This window comes from Hylaeus anthracinus, unplaced genomic scaffold, assembly GCF_026225885.1.
Source record: "Hylaeus anthracinus isolate JK02 unplaced genomic scaffold, UHH_iyHylAnth1.0_haploid 2, whole genome shotgun sequence".
Classification (NCBI taxonomy): Eukaryota; Metazoa; Arthropoda; class Insecta; order Hymenoptera; family Colletidae; genus Hylaeus; species Hylaeus anthracinus.
Genome location: NW_026534838.1, coordinates 5,260,086 through 5,285,760, shown reverse-complemented (window position 1 = coordinate 5,285,760; position 25,675 = coordinate 5,260,086). Strand labels below are relative to the sequence as shown.

At 38.3% G+C, this 25,675-nt stretch overlaps 1 protein-coding gene across 4 annotated transcripts in view; it reads left to right on the top strand.

Moving 5' to 3' along the window:
• LOC128893065 (venom dipeptidyl peptidase 4-like) overlaps nt 1-25,675 on the top strand; it is a 242,056-nt gene that overhangs the window by 14,316 nt on the left and 202,065 nt on the right. The window contains exons 1-2 of one of the 4 annotated variants that reach the window (XM_054153813.1): nt 14,282-14,384; nt 15,648-15,686. The exons of 2 other annotated variants lie outside the window; for them this stretch is intronic. In XM_054153813.1, the coding sequence (XP_054009788.1) occupies nt 14,355-14,384; nt 15,648-15,686 (69 nt within the window). In that variant the 5' untranslated portion in view covers nt 14,282-14,354. Of the gene's footprint in view, nt 1-14,281; nt 14,385-14,519; nt 14,629-15,647; nt 15,687-25,675 lie in introns of those variants that run through there. One more of the 4 variants, XM_054153816.1, reaches the window with a different exon arrangement.

Below are 25,675 nucleotides of genomic sequence, written 5' to 3'. Positions count from 1 at the left end.
TGTAGTAGTGTCTAGACTCATTTTCACCAGGGAAACGTCACAAATTCATTGATAAAAAGGATTTGTTTTTTAACGAAATAGTAACCTTTCCTCGATATAAGAATTCTAAGGTATCGTTAGATAGTCTTTAATGATCTTTAGTGAAACACTTCGTTTAATTTCGATTTAACGAACGTCAACCGGAATAAGGTCGCGTTTGGCGACGTAACGGTGTTTTTGTACGCGGTATGAATGCCGTAGCCGGTAACAAAGCTGTCATCAACCAGCCGAGTCGAAATCTCGGCGTATCGAGCGTTTGAAGTTAACTCGCGTCACGAGCAGACTTTGTACTTTCATCTTCCTTGAGTTTAACATCTTGTGTAGTTCTACCGCTGACTCTTGAAGCTTACCCATGTATCCGGATGTAGTTGAGCTACCGGGAACGAGAGAACGCGGGAGAGAGACTATTTACCGAACTGTCTATCAGTGAAATATCTCGAATATTTGCTTTCAAAGGGAAAGCCCTGTATACGAGACGATTAGAAGTGTTGCATGTGATTTACAACGTAATTCCAGCTTTATTGAATACTTCGCAGTTATAAATGTATTTTTATTCATGTAATTTTTAATGGAGTGAAATTTAAGATAGATTTAAATCGAAATTCAGCAATTATTATTCTACATTTATTATTTCAAGAAAATTTTTATTTCCGTAACTAGCAACACCAATTCTTTTATTCTCGATGTAGATTATTCTCCCAGCAGTATCGACACTCGTTTGGTATGATGTCGAATTTTAAAGGGAAAGCTCTGTACACGAGACGATTAGAAGTGTTGAATGTAATTTACAACGTAATTCCAGCTTTATTGAATACTTCGATACGTCGCAGTTACAAATGTGTTTTTATATTAATGTAATTTTTAATGGAGTGAAATTTGAGATACATTTAAACCGAAATCCAGCCATTATTATTCTACATTTATTAGAATAATAATTATTTTGCAGAAAATTTTTATTTGCGTGAATAGCAAGACCAATTGTTTTATTCTCGATGTGCTTTCAGCAGTATCGACACTCGTTTGATATTATGTTGAATTTAGGAGTATTCGAGTAATCGAATATCCGAATAGTAGAACGATTCGAATGGAACTTTCGGCCTTAGCGTTCATATCGATCACTATTATATTTGCTACAGTATCAATACTAGAACCCGATACCAATTATCTGCGATTTCGATGGTTTCGATACTTCCTGTTAAATACATTGGTATCGAATTGCTTTAGAATCTCGTCGAAACGTATCATCAGTCTGGCCGTGTAATTCTAATCCACAAAATACCAATGCGATTAGAAATAAATCAGATCTAAAACACAATATTCACGAGTAAACTTACACATACAGGAATTAAAAGCTGATAATTTCACAGTCTCTATCGAACTATCGTTTACTTCATTTAATTATTCACATACACTTCGGAATCTGCGAATATTAAAATTGATATGGATAAAAAAAAAGGGAAAATGACATATTTAGATGTTTGAAATAATGAAGTAAGTGTAAACAAAACCAAAGTGCCTCAAAGTGCTTCAAAAGTAGTCTTATTCCAGGTTGTTTCACTCGTGACTCCGTAGCGCTCGAAAAATTCAGATTTTAGCGGGATCACATGAATACGCGGAGCGTATTGAAGCATGCGAGGTATAATTTGTTTCCCTGTGGAAATTCACTCGAAGGTGGAGCGGTGGGCGGCGGAACGCTCGAGACCTTCCCTCAAAGTATGCAAATGCACACGAGGCAGAGCTTTTCAGATGAAAATAGTATCGCTTCGATAAATTCACCCATATATAACAAGAAAAAAAAAAAGGAATTTAGTCAAATGCTGAAAATCCACGAATACGCCAAACCTAGAAGAGTAGTTTCTCTAAAAATTTCCCTCATCCAAATCCACATTGCATTCTTTCCTTCCGGAATTTTTTAAAATCTTCGAATTTCTAAAATCTTCGAATTTCTAAAATCTTCGAATTTCTAAAATCTTCGAATTTCTAAAATCTTGGAATTTCTAAAATCTCGAATTATAAATTTCCCTGGTACGTCGAAGTTGATCTAAATCTTTGACCAAGATCCAAGAGGATCCACGCGTAGAGAACGAGTCGTGAATCGGGGGTGAAAGCCCGAGGAAAGCAGGGAGTCAGTGGTGCCAATAATACTTCTGGAAGTCCCGGTTCGAAATTGAACGCTACGGTCCTGAATGTCTTACGTAAAGGCTCGGTACAACGTCTGTATATACGTGTACGTGTACATACATGCACGCGGCACTATTTCTTCGAATTTTGGGGTTCGTCCAAATTGGATCTCGCGTATTTAGTGGAACGACCACGACTCCGGAAGGAATTCGTAGGTTACGCGCGTGCACGTACACGTTTACAACGCGTCTACGTACACTGGGACCAGCTCCAACTACAATAACGAAGCCAAACGAATGACGTTCCTGCTATTTTCTTCTCGCCAACGTCCCCTATTCCTTCCGCACACCTCCCAGCTACCGGGTTCCCCATCTTCGGTGATCTCTGTCCGACCACAAAGTAATTCCAAAGTTATTCCGTGTATTCCATCGAATTACCCTTTCTTCCATTATAATAATGCGCTCGGATAGCTTTTGTAAGCAGAATCGCCGGCCAAGTCGGACCTCGCCGAGCCAGAATTGGAGGGAAAATATTTCGAGTCGATGGGACTAACTGGAATCAATTCGATTGGATTTACTGTATATTAGATTATATTATATTGTATTTACTGGAGGAATTGTCCTGGATTGTCCTGGATTGTTCTTTCACGGGTATTTTGACGTAGATGGACCCTCTTAATTTAACTCTTTGCACTCGAGGCCTTTTTTTCTGGTATCTACTCGAGATGTTTCTTAGTATTCTATTCCCATGAATTCTAATTCTATCTAGATTTGAGAATAAGGCCACCTTTACCTCGCCGACAATCATTTTATTGACATATCGAGCTCCAAAGAAATTAAACCTAAAGAAACATTAGGTATTGTAGATTTGCTGAAACCTAATGGTGACTGAGAGTCACTTCTCGAGTGCTAAGGGTTAATCTGCTCAAATTGCTGCTAAAATTGATCAGAGAAAACAGGTCTACGCAAAACATTTTAATGCAAGACTAGCACAGAAGGTGTTACATCCTCTTTGAACGCATCGCACCCTTATAAATAAACGAAAAAGCCGCAGAGAGCAAACATGGCGTCCATTCTATAGGATTCTCCGTTTAACCCGCTCAAATTGTTACTAAAATTTATCGCCGTCCTCGTAATCATAAGTACAGGTTAAAACCTCATTACTCGTTCAGCAAAAGTGTCCTCGCGGCGATATCGAAAAGCACTTAGCTGCAAAAGACACACAAACATGGCATACGATGAATATAAATCGAAGGCGAAGAGGTTCGAGTAATTGTATGCGCAGCCCTGACGTTAACTTCTGTTTACTTTGCGAGTTATCGAGGCTTTGCGAAGGGAAACGAATAAAGCTTCGACTTACAGAGGCTTTCGACTTAGAGAGTCCAACTGTAATTCCCCGGGAGTAACGCGGGGAAGGGCGACGGGGAAATAGCGATGGAAGTCGAACGGACGAAACGGCTGTTCTCGCAACTTCGAAACAGACAAGCAATTAGGTTCGGGGCAGTTGACCGTAACAATTCCCGTGACGTCGGCTACGGATCCGCCTCGAGTAGACAAGAATACACGCGCCAGCGTTGCTTTCTATTGTTTTACGCGGATTGCTGAGTCGCGGCTTCAAAGGCACAGGTCAAGTAGATGAAGATTCTGATGACGGAACTTCATTCAAAGGAGCACAAACGGCTAGGCTTCGGGCAATCAGCTGAAGTTGCGCGGACGAACTTGACTGTGCATCACGCTTTGGGTGAACAGGAATGTTTCGTAAGGATAGGCGAGCCGGGGGTTGAAAGGGTGAGCTTAGAAACGGAGTCGATAGACTTCTGCACCGTTGCGACAGTCCACGAAGAAACTTGCCAGTGCTTTAGTCTGAGCGATAGATATGGCAGGTTCGATAGGTAGTGGCCTCTATTAGCAACGAAAAGGATCGAGCGTGATCGTACTATTCTTCCAGAAAATTGCGAACAATCTCCAAGATGTATTATTATAGATGTATTAGGTTGTCCCAGAAGTTTCTTTCGTGAGTTGCACTCAATTATTTTGTAAGATGTCAAAGGATCCAGGGGTGTGTCAGGACTCAAATTTAAATTGTAGATAGGCTCCATGTGCATTATTTTTCAAAACAAAGGATTCGGCACGTAACGGACAATAAACATACGGAGAAAAAAATCACCAAAGTCGAAACGCACTCAGTCTACGCGATCAGTCTCCGGGTGAGTTTAATGTATGCGTACGTATGCGTCCCTCAAACAGTTATCGGCGTTTTGATGGCATGTTCGGTCTCTTCTTACAATTTTCTTATGGCAGTGTTTATACAAAATTTGTGAACTTCACGTTCCGCCCGTCCCTATCGTCTCGTACAGAGTTGTTTAACTTCCGAGCAACGTCTTTTCTCCGAGCGCGATTTTCTCAATTCTTTGCCGCTAATTTTCGCATCCGCCCGAGCAAATTTAATCGTAGAACAATTAACGATCGTGGATGCGGGCGACGTCCGGTACCGTCGGATGCCAAATTGCTCCAGCACTTTCAATTTCCGTGCAATCGGAGGTAAAAGAGGGGAGGGTACAAAGGTAGCAGCCAGACCATAAAAGGAAAATGATAATCATACGGATGGTAAAAAGGCGGTTGGCGTAGCTTTAAGCCGGTTCGCGCGTATCGGAAACCGATGGAAAAAATATATTTGCGCGTACCTTTGTGCCCAGGCGACCTAATTTGCCCCGTCCAATTCGCGATACGGGGAATAGAGTTGCACGCGATCGCCGATACCTGTTATTTGTTCACCCTTGACTGGGCGCGGCTGTGCCCCGACTCTCGATGACTTTTTCCTTTTGAAATGAATCCTTTATTCCGTCCTTTGACGCGCGTTTTCTTTGTGCGCGACGGCTGCGAGCGGACTCGACCCGTAATCACTGTAGTGTTTAATGTTATTACTCGTCCAATCCCGAGTCGAGAGGATGGGGAAAAGGCAATTTTTCAATCGTCCGTTCGTTGCGTGAATTTCTTTTTACAGGATAACAATGGGCCACGGGGCCGATCGACTGACTTTAAATGGGATTCTGATACGCGCTCGACTTTCGCGATAGCGCGCTTCGCGGGTAATCGAGTACAATGGTAATTGAGTAAATCGCGGTACAAAGGCGCCGTGATCTTTCCACGCGAAATCGACCACCTTTCGCGGTCGATTTTGCTCGAATTGAAATGTGACGGAGACCGGGGTTGAGGCATCGTTTTACTATTGTCTGTTGGAGGAGAGTTGGCGAGGCCGCACGCATTTTCGGGTTTGGCGAAAGCTACGAACAAGGTAGAGCGAGAGAGCAACATATCAGATTGAATTTGGCCTTGCAAAAATTACGAAAAAATTCTTCAAATTCAAAAGAATATATACAGTCAGTCCCGTTAATATTCGTACACTTTATGCCTCTTAAAGAAATTTGTTTAATTTAAATGGTAGGCTTGATGTTTCCAATTGTGTAATTGTATAAATATGTTGGTGTATGTATAAGCTTATTCATATACATATTTATAGTGTAAAATTTATTTTGGTAATATCAAAACTATCATTTAATTTAGTCAATATATACAGCCAATATACACAGTCAGTCCCGTAAATATTCGTATGTCTATTAAAGAAATTTGTTTAAATGAAATGGTAGGTCTGATGTTTCCAATTGTATAATTGTATAAATATGTTGGTGTATATATAAATATAAGCATATTCATATACATATTTATAGTGAAAAATTTATTTTGGTAATATCAAAACTATCATTTAATTTTGTGAGAAAGCAATCCATATGTGTTCAGTCCTCGCGACGTTAATGGTAACGCACATGTTAATGGTAACAGCTCGTGATGCGGACTAACCTAAACGAACGTCGCGAGGACTGAACACATATGGATTGCTTTCTCACAAAATAAAATGATAGTTTTGATATTACCAAAATAAATTTTTCACTATAAATATGTATATGAATATGCTTATATTTATATATACACCAACATATTTATACAAAATATATATATATATGTATTCATATTCTTGTTAATTAAATATACTTATCCAACTTACGTGGTGTTATAATCCTGTCAAATTTACTCAAACTTCTTCGATAGACATAGAGAGTACGAATATTAATATCAACGAGCTGTTGAATGATAAACAAGGGTTTAAAAATGCAAAAACGACATTCCTTTCCAGTCTACCTAATATTAAAATTCAAATGTGCCCTTAAATTTTTCTTAAAAATCGCCACGAACTTTCTGGACGAACTAATAGCAAAACAATGACTTAAACTGCCCCCAATTTCGCGTCAGCTGTATCACTCTTCGATTTCAACAGAATACCGCACCGAAATTATGTCATTTAACTCAGCCCGGCACTCTCTTTTCCACGGTGTCTCGAACTAGCACGTGGCAACAAGATATACATCGGTCCTAAGAGATTCAGACGGTCTCAGCATTTTTCGAGGGAAAATCCTTCCCTCTCTCGCGATGGATCATAAAACCTGTGGGCCACTTCGCCTCCCCAATCCTCGTTTAACTTCTCATAGAGCAATCCTGCAATTCGAACGTAATAAAAAAGGCGGCAACTTTCCGTCCAACTTGAAAGCGAAACGGCGTGCTAACTGGGAACCGCGGCGAGAGGGTAAAAGGGACGGGGATCGGGGTTGGATGGGGTTGAATGCGATCGTGACGAGGTAGAAATCGGGGCTAAAGGGACCGGGGGTTGAATGAAACTGGCGAGAGCCAACTAACACCGTAGGAGCAAAATATGTTGAGGCCAATTTAACTTGAAGCCATGCCGCTGAAATCGTATTGTCGTTTGCAACGCTTGAACGCGATAAATTCCCACCAAGTTGTTGCTTCTTTCTTTCCCGTTCGCCCCGAAAAGACCGTCGACGAGAAATGGTTTCCTGGCTGTAACATGACGTAAAAAAGCAACTTAATCCTTTAATATCCGCGGTAGCTGGTCGGGGAATTAATCTTGTAAGTAATTAGCGACCCCGTGCCCGAGAAGCCGGTGGAACGAGAACAGATTACCATTAAACGGGAGATCCGGCTGTTTATGAAGAATTTCGAAATTCCGCGCGACCCGGTACGTGGTAATGGCATCGCGTTGTTTGAGGACGACGGAGAAATAGGATTTAAAGGTGTCTCGGCGTGTTTCGTCTTATCGGAGCATCGGAAGAGGAAATTAGATGTTCTCTAAGCTCTTCTCAGCCTTAACAACGTTTGTTAGACAATTTTCGATTTAATGCACGGGTTACAAGTTCCAGGGGAAATATTGCTTTCAGGTTGTAGTCTCTTATGTGTTTTAAAAGAAAGTTCAGTAAGGACTGGATAAGTTCAAGAAACATCGGGATATTGCGGTTATCCACTCAGATATTAGATAGTCAGATATACCAGGTGTACAAGTATGAAATGCGCATTTTTTTTCGAAAAAAACATGTTAAATTCGGAAGAATGATAAAAAGTTGTTTATTCAAAGTATGCTCCATCACTAGTTACACATTTTTTCCATCTTTCGGCAATTTATGGATTCCTCGCCAGTAAAAATCTTCTCCTTTTGCGTCGAACCATTCACCGAGCCATTTCTTCACATCTTCGTATGAACGAAAGCGCTGCTCAACAAGTGCATGACCCATCGATGCAAACAAGTGATAGTTTGACGGAACCAAGTCTGGCGAGTAAGCCGCATGTGGGAATATTTCCTAATTCAGTGCTTCCAACGTGTCGCGAACTGGTTTTGCCATATGTGCTGGAGCATTGTCATGGAGAAAAATGACATTATGTTGTCTTTTCTGATATTCAGAAAACAAAATGGTTTATATTTAAAATCTGTATAGTACACACTGCGTCGGTGCGCCATCTGTTTTCTCAAATCAGCACTTCATACTTGTACACCTGGTATATTATCGAGAAGCACAGAGAGTGAAAGAGACAGAGGTCCGAGGAAAAAAAGCAGTAGGCAGAAACGTATCGGTGAGACAATAGTACATAGTCTCAACGATATCTCGGTTAGTCTTCCATTATCCAGTCAACCCTGCCTTACACTTATTCAGTCCATACTGTATACAAGTTTAACTCTTTCCTCTACAACCACACATGACGCTTGTATATCTACCACCAAAGCACTCATTAGTGATTGTTTAATTTAATATATCATTCAATCCATGTGGTATTCGATTTTTCATTTGTGTTCTTGAAAAAGTAGCTTGTCTTTGCAAGAGTAGCTTGTATTAATTTTTCTATACAGTAAATCATAGAGCAAGGGGTTAAAAGCAACTATGCACGTTTAATACGACCTCGTCCGTCCACTTTAAAATTGTGATATGCTTCTGAAACATTCATTGCTTTAAATAATTTCATTCGAAACAATTCCTTCGAGAGTGCACCGGTAAGAAGTTACAGAAATATTAAAATATTGCCTCAGCCGTGTCAGTTCGAAGTACGTAACCTTGCTCTGGCTCTTCCTTTTAGTACTTCTTCTCTCCTTGGTCCTTTAGAACCCCACGTCCAATAATTATCTGCCCGAAGCCTCGAAGCACAGAAATTTCGTATCAATTCCATTCAAGATTCGAAAATTCCACCACTCTTGATCCCCTCGGAAGAGGTTAGATAGAATTTCCAATTCAATATTTCGTTTCCGCTGCACTCTTTTTTTTTTTTTTTTTTTTGTATTCGGATAGGGTCGACTCCGAACGGAGAAACTCGTTTGCATTGAATCCGCTCGAATCGGAGCGACAAGATTCTGATCGAACGATTCGCGTGTAAACGAATCAAATTGAAACGGCGCGGCAAACCTGCAGCAACGTTTGCAATGTCGTAGTTCGAGACGAATGGAAAGCAAATTCGACATAAGCAGTTTCATGAACCCTGACGATTATGCTCCCACACGCGAATTGTAAGAAACGCTGATGTGAAATTTGCTGAAATTGGTTTACGAATAATTAGACTGCGGAACTTTATACAAAATAAGATCTTCGCGAACGTGCCTACAAAAATTGAACCTAAATAAGAATTTATTTTATTCTGCAAATATTGTAACGTGAACTTTACTTTCAACAGTTTTTATATTTTTCAATATTGTTTTTGCATTTTGTAGTTTCTCGCACGTTCAAATTTCCTATAAATGTCTACGAATGATAAACAGTGCTTTAATTAACATTTCCTTAAACTGTGTAATATCACATACGTTTTTAAACATTCCCGCGTAACGTTAATTGAAAATTAATTAACTCGTTTCTTACCGTTACGTTAATAATTGCTCAAGGACTGTACAGCATACTTTTTACTAATTAATTTTATTCGTGCGACTGGTGCCAGAGAAATACGCAACGCTGAATTAATAACTTTACTAAATCGATTTCGCCGTTTTCGAAACGGCTTCCCGTTTTAATAAGGTTCTATTTCGTTGCTCGTGTTTGCTGTAAAAATTTCGCTCCGAGTTACGAAGTCGGGGAACGTTTAAGCCGTGCCGTTGAAAGGTTGTCGTTTCGATTCGATTTACGCGATTCCGTTAAGTGCGAACGCGCCTTAAGGTCGGCTCATAAAAATATTTGGTCGGGAAAGATATTCCGGCCGATTCTTTTTGCGTCGCTTCATTTCATCTCGATCCAATTCTGTTCCATTACCAGCGTGCACGCTCGACCCCCGCGTTATTTACATCTACGGGGAAAAAATCATTTTCTCCTCGCTTTGGTCCCCGTTCGATTGGATTCTGTTAACAAGGACCCCTGACGGAAACGTTCGATTCCTTGCGAGCAGGGAAATAATACTAAATAGCGGTAAAAGCGCAGGCGCCGGCAGAAAACGATTTCAGCAGGGGTTAGGTTACAATTTTTGACGCCATGACCTCTTGAAATTCAGCTGAAAGCATTAGAAGGTAGAAATTTTACAGATGAGGATTTATTCGAATATATACACTGTCTAAAAAGAAACCACCTTTTGCTATAAAAAGAAAAAAGTACAAGTAAAGTTTCTACACACACGTTTATTTACTCAAAATAATCTCCCTTTGCGTCAATACAACGTGTAGACCGCGTAATTAACATTTCAACATAGATAATTCGCGAATCGATGCTTGGAAATTGATATGCATTTGATTTTCCATACTTCGAAGCATATGAAATTGGGTGAACGACTACTCGATGCGAATTGAATGTCTTTCACGATAGCTAGACGATGAGTGAAAAATATAACATCAATTTCTAAGCGATACTTATTTAAATCATTAATTTACTTCTACAGGGAGTCCCAGAATTACTGTAAGAACCGAAAATGGGAGCCGAGACGATTCTGAAGCACAATTTCCTTTGCAGAAATGTTGGATGGTGCTTCGTTTTTGAATTATTAACGAAAATCATCGACCAATCACAGAATTGACTAGATTTTCGTTAATAATTCAAAAACTAAGCACCATTTCCGCTTCTTACACTAATTCTGAGATACCCTGTACACCCAGATGGATTTGCCTCACCTAATACAATGTCCACCAGCTGTTATGCAACCTACCAAAGTGCCTCGGCACGTAATCTGTGTGTATTTAAAAATGAAGGATACAAAACCGACTAACAACGCCCGCATAAGTATAACGAAACAGTGGGAATCTTGTGTCTTTTCCATTATTCCATCTGGTGCACAATAGCCTGCATTGCGAGAGTAAATGGAAGGAACGTAAATACGCGAAGAATGGTGGAATATCCACGCAGTCCGCGTATATTAATCACGATGCAAAAAGATTCCGGGGCGCAAAAAAATGCTGAATGCGGTACCCCGGGTTTGGTTATTTAAATCCGCGGTAGAAGTACGTCGATCCAAATTTACTCACCACCTCGTCGAAAATGTCAGCTTATTAACGTTGTCGGTTCGTTTGCTTGATTCTGTTCGTGTCAATATAAATACCTGATAAGAGTAGACAGAGTTTATCGTCGAAAAACGCATTGCTGCGCGAGAAATATTCGAATAACATTCGAATCTGTCGATGGTAGTAAAAATGCGACGGTTTTAGATTAGAGATATATTCAGTGACACGGTCGAAACTACGCGATTCTACGTAAAAATATTTGTATCCCTCCGAGAGGTTGAAAAAGTAAAAAAACAAGAGTCTCTTTTTAGAACGGTAAGCGAAACGATCTTAAAAATAAAATAAATGGACTGTTTATTCTATACTTCTGTAATAACACAACGGTGAAATATTCTCTGTTTAAAATTTCAAATCAGTTTATTTGCAAGTAACAAACAATAAACACGTGTCGTTTAAATACGAGATTTCATTATTATTTGGAATTGTAATTGTGTTTTCGTTTATCTTGTACTGTTTACTGTTTGCATAAAAATTTGCTCGACTTTCCGAGTAAAAGTAATTTAGTAAAGGCTTGTTCGCGATCGCGTCTCTGTTACCGAAATACTCTCTCGAATAATTTTGTTATCTTTAATTTAATCACTCGTTCCCGGTAGAAAACGTTTCAGCCAATGGGACACTAAGCTCTCGAGAATATTCATTGTGTTCGTTAAATACTTTGTTTCCGTTGGCACTTGTATCGCGATAAGACTGTAAAATTGGACCTGACGACTTACCAGAAGTACCTGCACGACATGTACTCGGATAATTTCGTTATGTAACCGCGAGCACGTTTCGTTTCTCAAACGTCCTTCTTTAAAGAGGAAATTGTGCCATCTTTTACGCCGTTTTGGTTCCATGCATTTCCTTCACTGGCGCTCAAAATTAAAATTCCACTTCCAACGCGGCGCACCTTATTTAGAGAGCGCAATTTTCACAGAATTTAATGTTTCATTATACATTTTTAATTACGCCATTCGTCGACATTTACCTCCTCGCTCAGTGTTTCCATTGTTACGCGATGCTTTGTGGAGACGTACGTATTAGTGCACGCGAAAAGCCGCGATCAATTAAAAAAAGGAAGTTTTGAGAACACGGTCGAAAAGAAATTTCGGATGCGACTGTTTACGATTTGAATTGCAGATTAAACGTATTGATGTATCATAAATATCTGTTAACACGTTGATAACACGTTATCGATACCTGACAATGCGTAAAGTATTCATTGTACGGAATACGTGAAACGAAAGATACATTTATAAAATTTCATGTATTTAGTAACTACAGTTCTCCGCCAATGTTAATGATACGCAGTTACGTTTATAATTATTAGGTGGACTGGAAAGTAATGTCGTTTTTGCCATCTTAAATACTTGTTTATCATTGATCAGCTCGTTGATTACACGCGAATTTGTAGAATTATAGCAATATTTATCGATACTTTGGCGTGAAAATATATCTAAACGAAATCTAAATAAATCTAAACGAAAAGTTGGCGGTACAAATATTGCTCCAAATTATTAGCTATAATTTTCTCTTACTGATGTCTTAATCTCTGATGAAATGATCTCGGTTGAATTACTACGCGCGAATTTGTAGAATCATAGCAATATTTATCGATACTTTAGCGTGAAAATATATCTAAACGAAATCTAAATAAATCTAAACGAAAAGTTGGCGGTACAAATATTGCTCCAAATTATTAGCTATAATTTTCCTGTTACTGATGTGTTCAATCGTCATCGAATGCAATTGCCAGTCGCTAGGAGTTATGTAACACGTATTATTTTACGAATTTAATTACTTTCGAGTAGGAAATATTATTCAAATTTGAGTACATTGCGATGGACGACGCGTTTGTAAAGGTCACGACTTGCCTGCGGAATTTTACGCATTTATAGGGAATTTTTATGCGAAATATGCACACAGTATAGTAATAAAATAAATCATTTTGCATAAAGATACGCGGACATTCGTCTCTGTTTATTATATAATACATACAGTGACTGGCAGAAATATTCGGACACCAGTGTATGGTTAGCAATCGTCTATCGTTACTTTTTCCAATAATAAACCATTTATTAACATTATTAAAGATATATACATTAATCCAAAAATTTACATAAATACGCACAGTACAATACAATAAATACAATACAGTACAGTACAATACAGTACAATAAATACTTATATATTACATAAATATTATTTAAATAAATAAATTTACATAATAACAATAAACAAACGAAAGAATAACGCATTTTCGAGTCACAAAAATATTCGGACACTATGAGGAATAACATTTATTAATTAAAATTAAACATTATACGTATGTTCCAGATTAATATTTTGTTGCAAATCCCTTTTCTTTTATAATATGTCTCAATCGATTCGGCATGTTAGAAATAATTTTTTTTAAATATTCTGTCGAAATGGATGCTCATTCTTCGTGAAGCCTAATTTTAAGTTCTTCGTTGGAACGAATGGGTGCCTTGCGAATCCGTTGGTTCAACTTAACCCATAAGTTTTTTATAGGGTTAAGGTCTGGTGGTTGTGGAGGTGGATGAAGGACTTTGGGGCAGTTATACAATAAAAATTCTTAAACAATGCGGGACTTACGTTTAGAATCATTATCCTGGTAAAATTAAAAATCTTCAGCAATCCCCATTTTGTCTGCACTTTGTTTAAAATTGCTTTTTAAAAGATTCAAATAAGCATTCTTAACCATGATGCCATCGATAAAAACTAAATTGCCAACGCCGGAAGTCGAAATGCATCCCCACACCGTTACAATGTCTCCTCCGTGTTTTATCGTACCCGAAAATGTGATATTCTTTCGTTTCTTTATTGCTATCATGTAATTCGTGTAAATTTTTGGATTAACGTATACATCTTCAATAACATTAATAAATGACTTATTATTGGAAAAAGTAACGAAGACAATTGCTTTTTTAATAACTACGATATTAAGTCACAAAGCTAACCATACACTAGTGTCCGAATATTTCTGGGAGTCACTGTATTTAGAAGTTCATAAAGAATAATTCATAGAAAGATCGGCGCGGTGAAACTTCTCCTTTCTACGAACCGCGACGGCTACCTGGCGAACGGAACCGAAAGTACTCGAAGGCCGCCGAGGCATAAATCGCCGTGAGAAAGATTGACAGAGAGAGAGAGAGAGAGAGAGAGAGAGTAGTCTCGCGAGATCCAGGTGAGCGATCGGTACGCGCGTGGTCGATAGGATTTTTCCCCAGCTGTGAAGCTATTCTGATTGAAACATTCGGAGGATCGGAGTTTCGTGATAAAAAACGTGATATGCGCGGCTGAACCCGATCGCAAGGACGCACCGAGCCCCTCGAATGCCGTTCCCGTCACGATGCTTCCGACACGTGAGCGTTCACTTTTCTTACTTTCCACGAACGCGTCTTGCTGGCTCCTGTCAGTTTACCTTCACGTCCGGGTCGCGTTATTAGATTGTCACTCTCGTTGTTATAAAGGACAGTGGCCATCCTCGTCGCGGCGTCCATTCGTTTCGTTTCGTTAGCTGTTGGACAGAGTTCGGTTCCCGATAATGCTCGTAGCTTCGCTCGAGTTTCGCGCCTCGGACGTTTTCGTTCAGGGAATTTAGGACAAGTGAACGTTATTCGAAACGTGTTCTTATCGACGCACAGTGGGCCGACGCTGTATAAATATTGGACATTGGGGCAAAAAATAAACATACAAATTTTAAAACTTAAATACATTTTAACGAATCTTTAAACCTTTGACAATTATTTTTCACAGTACTTTTACGTTTTGCTTTACCTCATGGCATCTGAAATTAGTCACGTTGATCTATTTATCTTTTCTTTAATTTCGGTTGTAATTCTTGTATTATATGACTTTACCGAAAGAATGTGTGCAACATGTTGAGGTTGTGATAACTCTGAAATAAACAGAAAGATGATTTAAATGTACAACAGAACTTTGTTACATTTGATTATAGATGTTATAAATGTTTCTTAAATTTTAATAAAGAAGCAACTAAAAACAAAAACTACGTGAACGGTTACAGTCTACATACTTCCTAAAAAAAAAAAATGGTGCAAAGTTTCGTCTGGACGAATTTAGGCGATTTTTATAATTGAATCAAACATTTATAACCTCTACAATCAAATGTAACAAAGTTCTGTTGTACATTTAAATCATCTTTCTGTTTATTTCAGAGTTATTACAACCTCAACATTAGATATTGCACACATTCTTTTGGTAAAGTCATATAATACAAGAATTACAATGTAAATTAAAGAAAAGATCAATAGATCAACGTAACTAATTTCAGATGTCGTGATGTAAATAGTGAAGCAAAACGTAATAATACTAAGAAACATAATTGTCAAAGGTTTAAAGATTCATTAAAATGTGAAAACGAAAAACGATTATATTAGCTTTCGTTATCGAGTAATGACCAGTCCAGTTATCTTTTCGACAATAGTAATATATTACTTGAAATTTTTTTTTTTATTCCAGTGTATAATACGCTTTTCTTCTTAGATTGTAAAATTTATATGTTCATTTTTTGCTTCAACGTCCAACATTTATACAGCGTCGTCCCACTGTGCGACGTAGCTCGTACCACGAGCCGCTAAAAATGAAATTCTCCTTTCATACAGTGCCGGTGGAAGAGTGACAGGTTGATCAGAACGCCGATGGTAAGGTTTTAATCTCCCCCTCGAATTTCAATTATCGTCGAGTTTGAATTTTCTCTGGTTAAGGTATTTCGTGTCTCGGGTGTTTATCGTGCTGGATAATCCTAAGGGATCGAAAATGAACTTGGCAAAGGCGAGAACGTTTATTCTTATCAGCGTGCAAACAATTGGTCGTCCGAGCGCGCGTTGCGTTTTATTTCGCGAATTGTTCGCTCGCGGAAGATATTCGCAAGATTTCAACGCAGACAGGGATAAAAAAAACCCTTTGATCTCGGCTCGTAAGTGCACTATTTGAGGTCGAGCGCGTGTTTTCACGTAAACTGCGCCCGCCATAGTTCCCTCGTGCTTTTTCCGAACGGCGAACGTTATTGTGTTTCGACGAACTGCCTTTTTATTTTTGTGTGCCGCGAAAACAATGGATAACAATTTTACGTTACTCTCTTCGTAGACTTTTCGAAACGCGCCGACTACGATTATATTAGCTTTCGTTATCGAGTAATGACCAGTCCGGTTATCTTTTCGACAAGAGTAATATATTACCTGAAATTTCTTTTTTTATTCCAGTGTATAATATTCTTTTCTTTTCCTTCTGTGAGCCTGAAGACAGATTTTGTGTAATCGTAGATAAATCGCGTAATACACCGTTTTGTTAATTACTCGTGGATGAAATTTTCAATTCGAATCCCGTAAATTATTCATCGCATCGTAGAACCTTCTTGAATATTTATTAGTCATATGTATAATTTCAGGTTAATCCGAACGAACGTAGCGATTATTCCGATCGAACGTTATTTATTTAGATAGCTCCCGGCGAAGAGACATACTTACCTTTCGATTTTTAGTTTCTACCCGCATTAGCGATTTCAAATTTAAATTAATCCTCTAAACCGCGCATTTAAATCGAAATAAAAACGGCAAGACTTCCTTTTCCGGCCTGTCTTTGAAACGACGAGTGAGCTAAACCTCTTTGACTAATTTGGATGCTTAATTTTTCACCCGACTTTGAATGCCGTCTAATCTGCTCGAGTTATTTTAAAGGTGAAAACCGTGGAACAAAATTGCTCGAGCATTCTCTCAAATCCCTTGCCATGAATCGCAATTCAAGTTTTTATCTCGAGCTTTATTACGATCTTTCCGGGATTTTTCTTCGCCTTGGAAAAACATTTTCTCAATTAAGCTACTTAGAAAGAGGCTATACGGTGAATATCAAAATTTACGCGTTAACATTTACGATATTTTATTAACATTCACAAATCAAATTTTGATGAGCGCTAGCATAGCCTTTCATTTTTTTCGATTTCAAACGCTGTAATTAGTGGACACTAATTAAGACATTCCTTTTCTCCGGAAGATATTGCATTGATTTTTCGTCCGATTTCGACTGCATCTTGATCGATGCTCTACTTTCTTCTGGCGATGGAAGGAAATTATTAGGCACAGGAAGTTTATGCAGTGGTAATTAATATGTGAGCGCTTTTTTTTAGGATTAAATCTTCGTACAGTTAGAAATCAAAAAATCCTTTGCCGTAATTAATGAATGACCCTCTATATTTCCATAACGAAGGCTCAGATTGCATAAAAGCAATGGATTTTTTAATTTATAATGGCGTCAAGATTTGGTTCTGAGAAAAGCATACACAGTCCTTTTGTGTACAGTTCTTACATACAATATAAAAGTTGTATACAATCGTTTCATGCATAATTGAATCTAGAACCACGTGATTCTATTCTTCCATATTTCTGCATGCATTCGTAACATGTGTCTTTAAACCAGACACCATAGCACCCTGTATTGCTTTCGTAGCCGCGTAATTGACGAATAACGCAACGTATTCGATTATTTTAATAGGAAATACGCAACCACTTCGAAATTAGTTGCACTCGGGGCAGCTCGTTACGAGGGCATTGAAGCAAAGCGCTTACGTTTCGTTAATAAATGGCCGTCGGTCGTCGAACGCGCTTTTCATACCCTTGACACGAATCCGACGGAGCCATTACACGCTAACAAACCGGTAAACGCGAATAGGGAAAATACGTGTCACGCGAATCGTTGCATTCCTGCGAGACCGTGTATCCCGATCCCGCGTAAACTCGATTAATAATGACGTTGCTCGTAACGTGTCTGCGAGACGGGGATTTCGCGTTATTGACGTTTCGATTTACAATCCCGTAAAAACACGCAAACCACGCGCGTTTACACAAAGCCCCCCGCCGCCGGGGAAAAAAATCGCTGGCGTTCGTGTGCGCGCCGTGTTCGATTCCAAATTGGCTAGTTCCGCGTCGATTGCCGTAATCGCGAATTGCGGATTTCGATGAAACTTTCCGCCGTCATATTGCGTAAAAAAAAGAAGATTTATTTTGGGAACCGTCGCGGACCGAACAAAAAATATGGCGAGAGATAAATAATAAATTTAGGAACGGTGCGAGTTCACGGGGTTAATGCTTTTTGGGGATTTCTTTTTTCTGTGATCGGTTGATACAGTCGGTGTGATTGACTGCGGATTTTTATGCAAAATAAAATGTTAGTGAAGCTTTATTAGTGACAAACCTATGCAAAACACGGTTGTCGCACTGTAAAATAAAGTGTTTGTTAGTGTACCTACAAAACATTGAACCTAAGTAGGAATTTATTTTATTCTGCAAGTATTTATAATATAAACTTTACTTTCAATATTTTTTTTATTATTGACTACTGTGTCCATTCTATAGTTTCTTACATTTTCTATAAATGCATAAAAATCCGCAGTATAGCGATAAGTATTCGTACAGGAACCAATTCGAAACGAAAATGCGTACATTTATTTTCTTAATAAATTTTAGAGGAAGACATAATTAACCAACATTCCAACATAGTGTATTACTTTTAACGTTAATCTCTTATTTCTTTCCTTATTAATTTTATTTTAAATTGCTTGCTGTACGAATACTTCTTACACTGACTGTAGATTTTATAATCAGTGTCTCTCTATTCGAAAGATATATGCTTGAAGATTTAACAGAAAAATTTTTGGAAATTTCCAAGTAGCCTTCACCGCTTGACATAAATTATTAGTCGACTGAACAAAAGATAAAATTGAAACATTCCGTGGGAATATAATGTTACTCGGTCCTTTCAAGTATGATGCATCGCGTGATGTATTCCTCGTGACTTTACTACGGTTTCCTCGCCATATTTCGAACGCAATGTTCAATGAGAGTGAGAATTATTCTTCAAGTTACGAAGGGATTGGAATTACCATACGTGCCATAAAATTCAGCCATCTGTTGCTGGAAGCAATATCACGGAAGACTATTAAAATGCTCCTAGTACGCAAAAAGTGTACCATTCGCGTTTCTCTGAATATTGCAGCATACATCAGAATAATAAATTATAACAGCAAACGTGATAAGAACTATCTAGGCTCGAAGGTCTAGTGCTTGTAGTTCGAAGGCTACGTGTGTATTTCAAGTGCGATTCTCATGAATATTAACCTCGAATCGCGTTGGTTAGGGAAAGTATCCAGTACTTTCACGAAGAACTTTTTGCAACGAACGAAGATGCTACTTTGAGAGGATGTCCGATTAACTCGGCGAGTCTTAACCTATCGAGGTCACGAAATAGGTCAGAGAAAGCTACCTAGGTCATTTATCGTAAATGATTATGGTAATAATTTTGAAGAATAGAGAAAAACTAGCTAAAAATATACACAATGTTTTGGACTAACAAATTTCCTAATTAAATTATTAGTAATTTTAGTGATTTAATTTAATTTTACTAAAGTAATAACATTTTTATTGAAAGGTAATGGAAATTCTTTCTGAAGGTGATATAGTAAAACGTAATTAAATGTACGCATATAAATATATATATACATATATATAATTTAAATGAATAATTTTTCGAAAGTCTTGGCAAAAATAATTCCAATAGAAAAAGAATTTAAATTCCTCTCGAGCAAAGAAATTAAATTAATAAATCAATGTTTTGGATTAACAAATTTCCTAATTAAATATAATGATAAAAGAACAGGAAATCAATTATAAAGGAAACTGAAAGGAATTGCAACCCCTTTTCACCCCTTCAGGGGTTGAATACTTAAAAATGCCGAAATAGGCGTTTGATTAATTATGTCAAAGAGCTTTAAGTCCAAGTTTCAAGCAAAAAAAATGCGAAATATTCTTAAAGAGAAGCTTAAAGAAAAAACATTCAGAATCTAGGAGTTTAAGAACCACCGGATTGCAGACTTTCCTTATTCTCTCTCTCTCCCTCCTTCTCTCTTGATGAGATTCGTTATACAATTTGTAATGACATTGAAAAACAAGTTTAACGCTCGTTCCGCGAACCGGTCGTTCCTTATGGTCGTATCGACGGATTAGCTAACTTCTGCATGTGAAAGTATCCAAGGTTAAGATGCTGGATAATGCACAATGCGTCTTCGTAGTAATTTAATTTTACTAAAGTAATTTTACTAAAGTAATTTGACTAAAGTAAACGTTATTATTAAAAGGCAATGGGGTCCGATGCGCCTGGGAAAATATTTGAGCTCCATGCTCTATAATTTAAAAACATTTACTTTTTAACAATTTACTTCTTTTATTGAAAGGTAATGAAAATCTTTCCGAAGGTGATATATTAAATCGAACAAAAAATGCTCTATAATGCTCTATAGTTTAAAAACATTTACTTCTTAACAATTTACTTCTTTTATTGAAAGGTAATGAAAATCTTTCCGAAGGTGATATATTAAATCGTAACTACATAAATTTATATGAACAATTTGTCAGTCTCAAAAGCCTTGGCAAAAATAATTCCAATACAAAAAGAACTTACATTCCACTCAAGCAAAGAAATTAAATTAATGACGCGGCGTCTTCGAGAGTCGCATCCATCGACCATTGTCTCTCGAGACTATCATTAAATGCAAATGTGCAAATGGAAGATTTTGATGGTACCAGATGGATTCGATTGTTCGACGCGCACATTTATTATGCTATTATTAACGATTTTTCTTTGTATACGTTATTATCGCATGTAGTATAATATTCGTGCGTTGCCATACAGAAGTATTTAATTTTCACGCGTCGATTTTAATGGACTTTTTGATCCTGAGCTCTGATTACGCAACGCGTCGATAAACCAAGGTTTTTCAAACATTTTCCATGTAAATTTTATTGTGACTATTTAGGTGTGAAAATTTATATTTGATTAACGTATCAGCATTTCCCGGAGTACCAAGAAAACTTGGTTATTTTATTTTATTTTATTTATTAAAATATTCTATTTAAATTATTCACAATTTGCGGTTACAGAATTTTTCGAAATTGTTGTTTGCGCTCGTCGGAGAAATATCACGACTCAGCGCAGTCGATGAATTCGTGCGGGGATCAGAATAAATAGCAATCAATGGCAGTCAGCGTGCGTAATTATTAATCGCAAACAGATTTCGCGTTCTAATCACTACAAACTTTGAAATCGCTAATTGCGAACGGCGAGTAATTAATATAATAACCGTGCACGGTGACGGGGAACGTAATTATACCTTAAAAGTTGCTAAAGACGTAAATACATACATGTAACCGTGCCGTTCACGCGAGATCGAATGCCAGTTTTACAAAACACTCGGTTGCTGTGAAATTGTTTGAAACGCACAATTCGATGACCGTTTACGTCTCTATTCCCCGAATCGTTCCCGTTCTTCACCATTTTATTCGAAAACCTCTATTGAAAATATCTAACAAGTTTCGTCTAGCTTGAGGCTCGTTTAGTTTCAATTTTTAATTCTTTTAAGCATGCGATGAATGCAAAATCAATTTGGTAAGGAAAAGTATACGTATCTTAAAAGGGAACATTAAAACTAATTTTTTTAAATTAATTTCACATACATTCCATACCAGAGAGAATTACGATGAAGCATTTTATTCAACTTATACAAGTTAAATAAAGTTCCATCGCAAGAAAATTTTAATTAGACGAGCATTACCTCTTCCTCGGATATTTTATTGAAATTTGAGGTTCTTAATAAAATATTAATATTGTTCTTAACTGGGTCGCCAATCGGTTTCGAAATTGGACGAACGTACAAGAAAGGGTTATTCGGCTAGTGACCGTGGTTGGAACATATTCTGAACCAATTACCAATCGTACGGACGCGAACACTTGCGACGAAACTTGCACAATGCGCCAGTTGAGCGACCTGGTTCGCCACGGTTTGAAAGGGGCATTAATCTCCCGAAGGGTGAGCAGATCTCTCCGCATCTTCATTCGCCTGGCTGGCTTTCACTGGATGATAGGCATAGGTACTTAATTGCATCCTTTCTCCTCTCGATGTTGAATACCGAAGCACCTACTTATCCGTTCTTAATACGCCAGTTTCGCGAGGGGGAGCACGCGAGAACTTCGGCGACCCTTTTGAACTCGAAACGCGCGGAGAAACCGCGACTCGAATATCCAAGCGAGTTAGCCAGACGATCGGACCCACATTAAGTTTCTAACGAGGAAAGCAACAATTCTCTGGGCAGATTTCGTTGTGTAATTTTGTACTTTTTCACTTTGAATTCGGGTAGAACGTGTTTCGTAGCGTATGGTAGTTTGTATGTTGTGATCGACTTGCTAAAAATTGGTTAGGTACGTAGAATGTAGTACGGGGACCTGGATTATCATTGTAAGAGAGTTTAGATCGGTGCAAACAGTTTTTTCATTCTTTGACCTCCAGTAGACATTTAAATTGTGGAATATCGAGAGAAACTGTATTCACCTATTCACCTTTTCCATGTAAAATTAATTACCTTCCAAAATTCCCGTAAAACAATTTTCTTTAATATTTAAAAATGACGGACAAAAGACTCCAACACTAACAAATTTTCATTAAATAAATGTGTACATACTAGTATCGTGAAATATATTAACGGGAGTGAAAAATTTGCCTCCATAAACTTCGATTCGACTCACTCGGACGTAATTTCATTTAAATATTGTCGCAGTCGCTCTTTGGCACGTTAACGTTAACAGAGAAGTTATTAAATTCGACCGGTTGAATATGGTTTTTCATTGGGGCGCGAACGCAAGTTATGTCAGTAACGTTTCGAACGTAATTGGGAATATTTTAATGAAATTGATTCGCAACTGTAGTTCCTTCCGTCCCTCTCATGACTTTTCAGTTGCGAGAGTCCAATTAAAATTCTGTAATTACGGTAACTCGACGTTCATTCATAATGATGTGGCCCCTGTTACTACTTTCTCTCCCCCAGGGACTTGAGCGTTTCTTTTTTATTTCTTCAACGAAGCGAGGATATACATATATATTATATATAACCGTCGTTAGTGCCAATATTTCTTACTTTCCGCTAGAGGCATTGTTTGAAACGTATTCTTCGCGAAATAAATTGCTCGAATAGAATTCGTTTCGAATGTGTACGCGATGAAGAGAAATGGTCGCGTCGTTTCTTAGATGCGAAGAAAAATTGCGGAATCGATAACGATGCGATAGCGTTGGCGATCGCGTTACGCTTTGCAGTTAGAGATACTTTTAGAGATCGGGAGAAAGATATTTGTTGGAATAAAAATTCGGTACGTCGAGGGAAAAATGATTTAGTTATATAGAATCTAGGAGACATTCGACTTCTCGATTATTGGACAAGAGAATAAATATTGGGCGGTCATTGGTCGTCACTTCGATCGTTGCTCAATGATGATAAAAGAAGCGATGATACGCGTTAACGTCGATTCAGACTATACGACACGGACCGTCACGTTCCGGCAACGATACGTACCGTCACCGATACGACAAAACATTAAAACACGCGTTTTAACACGTTGACTGCCACACTCATTCGCATGGAAGTCTTCACAGAACTAAAATTTCGTCTCGAGACAATTAGAAACTGTAGAATCTAATATTTGTCGTATTACTTATTTTTTAATTCTCATAAAAAATAACGAATACTATCCAGACCTGCTTTCATCAATAGTTAGTCCTTTAAATTATTTGTTGAAGTTCTTTAGTAAAAAGCTCCGTCACCCATATGTGGGTGACGTGGCGTTTAATGTGTTAATGGAACTATTCACACTTAACAGACACCGTCCTGAACGTTCCGTCAACGGGAATAGTGTGAATAGTTCCATTAAAACGTGTGTTTTAATGTTTTGTCGTGTCGGGACCGGTACGTGTCGTTGCTGGAACGTGACGGTCCGTGTCGTATAGTCTGAATCGACCTTTAACCTTTTGTTTTATTGGGAAAGCGAGACTACTACACAAGAAAGACCAGTTTTCCTAGAAAACAACACTATCAGAATTTTTGTTTTTATATTTTGTCCATACTAACTTTAGTTCAAGTCAACCCTAAAAATTAAACCGAAACAAAAAATGATTCAGGTCTGAAAGAGTTAAGCAATCTAAGAAAAATTGCGGACCCACTCGTTGATTATTACCAGCTACGATTTCTCGCAGCTCTCGAGGTTTCCCCGTAACAGAGAAGTAAACATGCTTCCAGGACGGGTCTTTCCTGCGACATTCCAGACCGTAGTTGCATTTGTTATCTCGCGGAACGTCTGCTCGTTCGCGGAAACTTGCCCCGCGCATGTTTCGTTTTATTCCCAGCGACTCGCGTAACAAAGTAATTGTTCGCCTTCCCCGAGAAGTTATGTCTCCTTTCTTTTCCGTATTCGAATCCCGTTACGGTTTTACGCGACGGTGTCCCATAAATCTCGACGGGCGCGCGTTCGCGTAAATCAGAAAAAATGGTTAGAACCACTTTAAAGGTGGCGGGCCGCGGACGAGGCGCTCGTATCGACCGGTTAACGCTCGATTTTCTTCAAGCCACGAAAGAGACCGTAGTTTCGTCAATTTAGATAAATGAAATTACGTCTACGTGCGACGCTTTCCGTGGCCGTTTCGTCCTTCCATTCCTGTGAATTAAGTCGGCTCGAGAGGGGTCGAACCGGAGGGGGTTGACGCCCAGGGACGCTTTGTTCTTCTCTGGCGAGACTTTTTAAGGCCTCCGGTGTATTAAAATGAAGAGGCACGCCAAAACAGGGCCTGGGGAAGTTATAATACCTCGAATCGTTAAGTGTTTGAAGAATGGAACGAGTTGGTATAATTGAGTCGGTGGAACGGTGGAACAATTCGTGTTCTTCGAGGTGCGATGAGTATCATTAACTTCTTCTTAAATGCAAACTTTTCCCAAATAGAAAACAAAATTCAATTCTTCTGAATGCATTGATCATTTTTTTTTTCCGTAATCAATATAAAGGTTACAATGCTGGAACAATGCGTGTCTTTCTAAACGCGATGAGTATCATTAACTTCTTCTCAAATGTAAAGTTTTCCCAAATTGAAAACAAAATTCAATTCTTCTGGATGCAGTGATTATTTTATGGTTGAAAACCATCGTGGTTTTGTTTTTCCACTTTTAAATGTAATCAGACAGAAGTGAGCGAGTATGGATACATTTTGCGTTCGATTACACTATTCGCTGAGCTATAAGATCAGTTTAGGGTTAATAATAAATTAGTTTTGCCTTTCCTGTATTTTAGTAAGTCGGTTTTCAACCACTGTCGTTCAATCTATGATTGAGGACCTGTATGTTTTTTTTCGTAATCAATATAAAGGTTACAATGCTGGAACAATGCGTGTCTTTCCAGCCGCGATGAGTATCATCAACTTCTTCTTGAATGCAAACTTTTCCCAAATAGAAAACAAAATTCAATTCTTCTGGATGCATCGATCAATTTTTGTCCGTAATCGATATAAAAATTGCTTTAAAATTCAATAACACTTTCCAATCACGATTGTCTACAATTTCAATACGATTTTGCCAGTCACCTACCAAGAATCGAGATCGTGAAATCAGGAATACCAGGAGTTCAGGAAGTTCAGTAATACCACAGTAAATCGAAAGTAACGCTTTCGAAATGTTAGCACCCTCCAATTTTAAATATTCCCGCATTACGTGTCGAGTGAAATATACTGCCCCGCAGCTCGGAGTCTCCCCCGAACCGGGATGGAAATATTCAG